Source organism: Cotesia typhae, unplaced genomic scaffold (genome assembly GCF_013202065.1).
Source record: "Cotesia typhae breed Kobodo isofemale line unplaced genomic scaffold, CoteBio_Ctyphae scaffold_13, whole genome shotgun sequence".
NCBI lineage: Eukaryota > Metazoa > Arthropoda > Insecta > Hymenoptera > Braconidae > Cotesia > Cotesia typhae.
The window spans coordinates 15300661-15309012 of NW_027423774.1; the positions used below are offsets into that span (position 1 = coordinate 15300661).

General features: G+C 26.1%; 2 protein-coding genes across 3 annotated transcripts; both read right to left on the minus strand.

Annotated features, from left to right (window-relative positions):
• Positions 1-545: 545 nt before the first annotated feature.
• Alg-2 (Apoptosis-linked gene-2) lies at positions 546-4890 on the minus strand. 2 transcript variants are annotated; one of them, XM_074254453.1, is made up of 4 exons: positions 4657-4890; positions 4307-4413; positions 2619-2926; positions 546-1163 (listed from the first exon to the last, which is right to left on the minus strand). In XM_074254453.1, the coding sequence occupies exons 1-4, from the start codon at positions 4710-4712 to the stop codon at positions 1062-1064; spliced, it is 573 nt and encodes a 190-aa protein (XP_074110554.1). In that variant the 5' UTR covers positions 4713-4890; the 3' UTR covers positions 546-1061. The 2 variants fall into 2 exon arrangements, with proteins under 2 accessions (XP_074110554.1, XP_074110555.1); XM_074254454.1 differs by having other exon boundaries at positions 2619-2887; positions 4657-4888.
• A 1215-nt stretch (positions 4891-6105) lies between these two features.
• On the minus strand, positions 6106-7828 carry Wol (Dolichyl-phosphate beta-glucosyltransferase wollknaeuel). Its single transcript, XM_074254452.1, is given in 6 exon segments — positions 6106-6617; positions 6699-6807; positions 7121-7317; positions 7397-7501; positions 7504-7570; positions 7646-7828. Coding segments are annotated over 6 exon segments (981 nt in total). The 5' UTR covers positions 7706-7828; the 3' UTR covers positions 6106-6174.
• Positions 7829-8352: the final 524 nt, after the last annotated feature.

The window sequence follows — 8352 nt, forward strand, 5'->3', positions numbered from 1 at the left end:
TAAATTTTTCTTTATTTACTTTTTTTTTTTTTTTTTTTTTTTTTCATACAATAACATAGGGTTTGAATGCAAATAAAACGAATTTTTTTTTGGCACGACAGCCAACAAGAAGGCGGAGTCATTCTACTTTCGTGTCCCATCCCAACAAATTAGTGTACATAGCGAACAAAAGTTTCTCACATTACAACCTCTAATCTTCTTTAGCTGAACGAATGTTTCTCTTTTCTATTTTTGCATCACCTTTAATTTAATCTAGTAGTCTGAAATCTCCTACTACTAGGTTCCATTTTTTTGAAAACAATAATTAAGTAAATTATGTACACAAAATCCAAAATATACTTGAATCAAGAAAACTAAAATGAATTTGAGTAAATAAAAGTTATCTTAAGTCGAAAAATGCTTTTTTAGTTTAAGAAAAATTACGCTTTGTCTAAAAAAATTTCATTACTATGAATATATTTTTGAACTCAAAATATTTATACTTAATTTAAGATTTTTTTTAACAGTAAATCTGTATAATTAACATTAAATTAATTTACCAATACTTAGACAAAAAAATGTTCTTTATTATTATTTTATATGTATACAAGAGTTTTTTAAAATTACAAAGTTTAACTAAATACTAGAGTTGTATATGAAAATCTCAAACACCTTATATCTTTTAAAAAAATAGAATTATTTTAATTAAAATATAAAGAATATATTGAAAACCTATCTTTGATTTTAGCAAAACATTGACAAGCGGATGGAATTGACAATCTTTATCTGTCAATTATTTGTGAAAGATATTAATATTTCGATCTGTGACAATTAAATGAATTTATTTTATATTAAAACTATCAATTTTAATATAAATAATACTCTGAAGCTTTAGTTTTGAATTATTAAACTAATATTAAAAATTGACAACAGGAATGTTGAATCGAAAAATTTTTAAGTTCTAAATTTTCAAATATCTTTTTTGTTTTTATATATATCATTTATTTATATTGTGATGAAATAAAATTATGAATAATATTTAATATTTCATCTTTTTGGCAGACTTTGAGTTTAGTCCTAAATTAAATTTTTAAATTGAAGACCATGCTTAAAAATTGTTCATAATGTATAGTGATAACACCATCTTGGTCAACATCATATTTACGGAATGCAGATGTCAGTGTCTGAAATGAGAAGAAAAAAAATTGAATTGTTTAGTTTCAGAAGGACGTTTTTATTTAAGAAGGTTCAACTCAAATAAACTCTGATAACTTCATTTTTGTGCCAGAACATGCAGTTCGGTTTTTTTAGTAAAGTTTACGGAAAGTTGTTCTAAATCAAATTTGTATACAATTTGATGAAAATCTACGACCAGAATTTGAATACAAGTTAACATCAAGCTTGTAGTCAACCCTTCTACTGTCAACTTTACGGAAACTCTTGCTTTTTCAAGTTTTTACGTTCAGATGATTGCCGATTCCGGGCGTAGATTGACGGCAACTTTCAGTACACGGAAAAAAGTAAACTGTAAAATTCAATCGGATTGCGATTAATTTTTATAGTTTCAAACATAACAGTAAAGCAATCATCGGGGTGGCAAAAATATAAATATTACAGAAGTTAATGTAGAAAGTGTAAAAGTCACAATTTATAATTTAATATCGAAAATAAGTGATCAGTAGCTGTCACTATAGTAAATAACGACTCTTTCATCTTAAAAAATTACAGTTTCAAACAGTAAAAATTGCCATTTCAATTTATAGTCCATACTATGAGAAGAAGAGGAACTCAGATGACAAGAAGGGGATCTCACTCTGGGAAAATTTAACATTTAAATCAGTAAAAATTCTACTCCTAAAATATATATTTTACCAGTTCAAGCAAGTCAATAATTATAGTTTCAATTTTAGCGTTGCGTTTAAAATTCACTATTTTACTTTTTAAATATTGACGTTGTTTGTATTAGAAATTTCGTAACTGTATTTTATACTTTTTACATATAATGCGATCATTTTTAGGTACGAAATGATAAATATCAAAGCCAAAATTTTTAATTATTATACTTTAAAATTTTAAACATTCACATAACGAATATTACTGTTTGAAAGAGTATTTTCTTCTATGTAAAGAATGAATTGTAGCGTTTACATGATAAATATTACATAGTGATTATTAAAATCACGATTTTACTGTTTGAAATAGTAATTTTTAGCAGTTGATCATTACTTATTATAAATTGACTATTATTTATTACAGTTTACTTTTTTCCGTGTAAGCATGGCTATCAGAATAATATCAAAATAAAACACTAATATAAACTTTACATAATTCGTATTAGTTTCTATTTTGATAAAATGATTTCTATTTTACCGTACGGGTGCTACACAAGATTTCATGATAACTTGTCGATTCTTAATGTGTTTTTACGGATATAAAAAGCAATTTCGAAAATTAATTTCTCAAAAACGGTACCGCAAATCGATATCAAATTTTAGTAGAGTAATTTCGTTTATCCGTCTTTCAAAAATAAAAATTTAAACATATTCTGAAGTTTTATGAGAAGTGATATTGAACCTCCTTAAATGTTTATAAATCTAAAAAAATTAAAAAATTATTGAAGGTTTATAATTTTTACTTACATATAATACTATACAGCATTGAATGAAATCGTCAAAATAGATAGTTCCTCGACCAAGCCGATCGTATTTCCTCAATAACATGTCAACTAATCCGTCAGACAATCGATATCCAAAATTAGTGAGCGCAGTTTTCAATTCATTACGATCTATATTTCCACTGTTGTCACGATCAAATGAACGGAAGCAATTTTGCCAATCAGTGACGTATTTCCATAGAGCTCCAAATTCGTCAAAGCTGACTGTTCCATTTCCACTTTTGTCAAACATACCTGAAGGATCGGGAGTAGATTTTTCAGTATCAAACATACCTACACAGACAAAAAAAAACCAGAACCAGGGAAAATTCTTAGTTAATTAATTTTATATTTTCCATGAATATTCTCTGGCTCTAGTCTAATTTTGGTGCATACTAACAATTAAAAAAATTTATCTTTATATCTACTTTGCAATAAAGTTTAAAGTTATTTCTGTAGCTAAAAAAAATATAAACTTTACCAAGATTAAATATAACTACTGTGCATTAAAAACAATTATGTTACTGAAATCAACATTAGGTAATGTATGAATTATTTTAAAAAATAAATTTTTATAAGGAACATTGAAAAACTAAATTTCATTAACAAAAATAAAAAAATTTGCAAACGTAACCTGATTTTAATATTATATCGCGTGTTTAAAGGTAAAAGGGCTTCTAGCTAAGGGTTAATAGGGATTTGTGATCAAAGGGTGTTTAAACAAAATTTTTTTTTTGCCATTCGTTTTAAAATTGTCTGAAACGTAAAAATCTGTGAAAAAAAAAGTTGGTAATCTAAAGTTAAAAGGGCGTATCTTAAGACATACGCCCTTTCAGCTTCAAGAAAAGTTCTACTCAAAGGTAAAAGGGCGCATAAAAAAATTGTAGTTTTGATACCAAATGTTAAATAATAGTTTCACAAGACGAGTTATGCTAAAATAATAGCCTCACTTACAAAGTTTAATATAAACAAATAGAAAATATATCAATCAAAAACAAATTGCGTAAAAAATAAGTAATAAAAAAAAATCACAATGAATGTTAACATTCAAATATTTTTAAATTTCCCGCTTTTTTTATGACATTGTAATATTTTAAAATTATAACATTTGAATATTTTAAAATTTTCCATTTTTCTTCAAACAGCATAATTTTATGATAATTGTTCATGTTTTTAAATTTTATAATAACTATTTCTTAAAATAAAAAGCGAAAAAACAATCACGCGTACTATATTGTTTTTTGGATATATTTTCTTTTGTAACTTTAAAAAATTGTACAGTTGAGGTTTTACGTCGCTACTACCACCGAAAGTTTTTTTTTTTTTTTTTCACAATTTTAAACTATGAATATATTCCTTTCTAAACTGGCCGAAGAAAAATTATACGCCCTTTCACTTTTAGATCACCAAAATTTCGAATTCTTAAAAGTGAAAGGGCGTATAATTAAAGCCATACACTCTTTTACCTTTAAACTTTTTTTTTTCAATTTGAAGTGTAGAATGTGTCTACTCCTTGATTGACAATAAAAAAAAAATAATTTGCAAAGGTAAAAGGGCGCATAAATTGTTATAAGCCCTCTTACCTTTAGGCACGCGATATGTTATTTGATTGTAATAAAGTAATACTTATAGGACCTAAATTTTCAATTCACCAAAAGAATTAAAAATATTTACCGATCATTAAGCGAACTGTTTCTGGGTTGAAAGGAGTCCACGTTCCATTAGATAGAGCTTGTTGTAACTCTTCAGCAGATATTGCTCCAGAATGATCTTTGTCAACTCTAGAATGGAATAAAAAATTAGAATTAAAAAAAAAAAAACAATAAAGCACAAAAAAAGTAAAAAAATAAATAGTACTTTAATGTATATATACCCATACGTAACAATTTTGAGGTTATCTTTAAATTAAATTGCAAGTTGTGAATGCATGGTTTGAATCAGAATAAATGATAAATTTGTTTTAAAATTTATTACTATTCGGAATATCACTTGAATTATTTATGACTATATTAAATAAATATTACCTTTGAAAAACATCCCAAAGAAATTCACGACTCGGCATTGGTGATTGAAAAGCCATCGTTGCAAATAATAATGTAATAACAATACTTTCTTGACAGTAGTTTGTATTAAACTGAATAAAATTCAATAAAAATATAAAACACTTTCAAATGATCTACGTAATATGATGAGAAATACTACGCCTATTTCAGTGAGAAATAGCAGGAAAGATAGTTCATTGGTGTTTTATGACATCAGGTCTACGTCAGACTACGTCACAACATTGCGACACATGACTAAAGATGACTTGGACCAATAAAGCCACGGCAATATATCACGTGATTATCACTTTGAAGAAAGCCTTAAGTTTCATCATTACAAATAAAAAATGTCACGTGGAGCAATATGTTAGAGACTTATTCAAAAATTTTATCCGGCAATTTTTATAATCATTATTGCTATTAAATTATTTAATAAACTCCAATTTAATACTTAATGTGTTTTTAGATATTTCGTTTTTCTAATCACGTCTCAAATAATTACAGAAATTAAGTAAAATAGATTAGATTAAAAAAATAAAATACGACCAGTTCTTACGGAAACTTTGTAATAGTTCATTTAAAAATTTCTTCAAAAAGTAAAAGAAAAAAATAAAATTTCGGAAAATCCATTCACTTTTGCCTAATCTTGAGGACGATTCAAAAACTAAAATTATACATTTGTCATAGAGCTTAAAAAACATTATGAGTTTTTTTAAATTTTAAATATGAAGTATTAATTGTATTTTTTTAATCTTGCAAGAACGGGTTGCGATCAACCAGTCAGATCGCCTACATTTCGAATTATCAAAACTCTAGAAAATTTTTAATTCCGCTACATTCAAATTTTATAAAACACATTAGCTTAAATAGAATAGCCGAAAAACAATTATAAAACACCGAGCTCTTGAATATAGATAAACATAAATCTTATATTCCTCAAGAGTTAAAATTAATTTAATTTCGAAAAAGGTTCGTTCCGACGTATATTCATCCGAATAATGATTCGGCTGAAAATTACTTATCCAAATAACTATACATTTACATTTTTCGGCTAAATGTTCATTCATTTTGGCGTAAAAATTTTCGTTGTTATGTTTTTTAATTTATTGAGACTTTGTGACTTTGAAAGATTCTATTAATATAGCTTTAGTTTTTTCCTCTTTTCAGCATTAAATTTTTCGGAATTTTAAAATTTGTAAAACTAATTATTTTAAATTACATTTTGTATTAACTTTCCAAGTTCTAGTAATTTATTAGTTCGGAATGTTGTCAGTCTGACTAGTTCAGTTGACTGCAACCCGCAGTAACTTTTTGCTTGAACACTTTTTAAAAAAGATTTAACTTATCTCAAAATTAAAGATTTCATAAAAATAGCCTAAATAATTTGAAAATAATGTTTGATAGTTGAAAAAAGATGTACGGAATATAAATAACTATTAATCATAGGTGAATTTTTTTTTAATAAATTTGGTATTATTGTAAAAATTATAATGTAACAATTTATAACTTTTTCGGTCGTACTATTCTCCAGGCTCGGATTTTATATCGCAGCCAAATTAGTAATAAATCACAACCCATTTCTAACCAACTCCAAAAAGGAATTATTTTCGAACCTTCAATTTCAGTCCAGTTCACGGCGATTTCTGTAATGGGAATACCCAAAGTTTGTGCTATGTATAGCATTTCTACATCAAACGCCCAGCGTTCAACATGGAGAGCATCGAATAAAGTTTTTGCTGATTCACGAGTAAAGAGTTTAAAACCACACTGAGTATCACGTACATGACGAACACAGAGTGTCCATACTAGAAAGTGGAATCCATGCATCAAAATTAATCGAAAAAAAGATCTTCGTGCTGCTTCAGCTTCCTCTAGATGAGCTCGAGATCCACAAACAACGGCATGGGCATTAGCAACTTTCTCAGGATTTATTTTATAATCATCTAAAGAAGAATAAGTGTTAAAGGTTAATATAAAAATTTCGATTGTTAAAAAAATTAAAAATTCTATAGGTTGAAACTTACAATTCACAATCTCTTTCATACTATCTTCAAGTTTATCAAGATCGCTAAATTTTGTAGCACCATCAGCATCAGCGAATAATAGTACACTACCACGAGCACTGAGCATACCCTAATTAATTAAAACAAAAAATTATTCCTTCAACTTTGTACAAATTCATTATTCATACTAGTACAGAAGATATATCATCAAATAATAATGAAAATTAAGTTAGCCGACATTTCAAAATTTTTCGAAATTTTTTATTGAAAAAATTTCAATTAAATAATTAAAAAAAAAAATTTCACCTGTAAAAACTAAAAAAACTATACGTGTAATTTTTTATAAATATCTTTTTAGTTGCAATTTAATTAATAAAAAAATCAAAAATTTTTAGACGTCTGCTAACTTCAATGTCATAAAAATGTTCTTAAAGTTAACTTACTAGTCTCACAGCACCTCCTTTTCCTCTATTTTCAATTAACTCAAGTACTCTTAGAGTATCATATTTTTTAGCATAATTTTGGGCAACTTCTACAGTTTTGTCTGTGCTTCCATCACTTACAACAATAACTTCATAAGTTAATCCTGATTTTTTTCGGTTTTCTAGAAATTCTAGACATTCGTCCAACATAGGCTTGACTGAAAAAAAAAAAAAAAAAGTTATTTGTTTAAGTTAATTACATAAAAAATAAAACATTGTGATAACTTTTAAACTCACGTCGTGTTTCTTCATTATAAGCAGGAATAATAACACTGAGGTGTAAATTGAATTCATCATGAAGAGAAGGAAAAGGTTCTCTCTTGCCAGTCTTTTGATTTAAAAAGATTTTTCTTCTTCATATCGTTTAATCTTTGGAAATCTTGATGTATTTATATACAAATAAGTACAAATCTTAAAATCAAAAAATATAATTTTATAACTGATTAACTGTCAATACAACGATAACCTTAAATATTTTTTACTTACCGCTAAGAAAGTAAATACTAAAATTAAAATTAAAATACTTATTATTTCAAGAGGAATCATTATAACATCTTTTATAAACTAATAATAAAAAATATGGAATTAAACAACGTTAAAATATCAAGAATACATTCCACGTCACTTAATTTTTATATCTTTAATTTGATATATAAGCGCAGTCTTTTGTGTACGATGCAGCTGTTTACATATTCGAGACGGCCTACATATATTGTGTATAGTACTCATGATGACAATGGTATATTACGTACACATGGTAACTGATCAACGACTAGTAAGTCTTAGTTTTTACTTATATATAAATAAGAAAAAAGAATCCTCGACAGTAAAAATTTTTTAATTTCTCAAAAAAAAAAAAAAATGTATGTAATCAAATTTTTTGTACGTTTTACAAACTATTAATTTCGAATTTTGCCCAGACTATAGCTCATAAATAAATTAATCAATTATGACATTAAATTTAGCTGTCATATTTTACAATTTTGTTTATTTTCTTTAACAAATAAATTATAGCAAAAAATTATTAAAAAAATAGACTTGTAGAAATTTTAATAAATTAAAAATGCAATTTTTTAAAAATAATTTTTTTTGTTAAAGAAAATAAAAAAATTGTGAAGTGACAGCTAACTTTAATGTCATAATCAATTTCAGAAGGTTTCAAAATAAAAAGATTAAGTAGTTAAGAAGCTTTT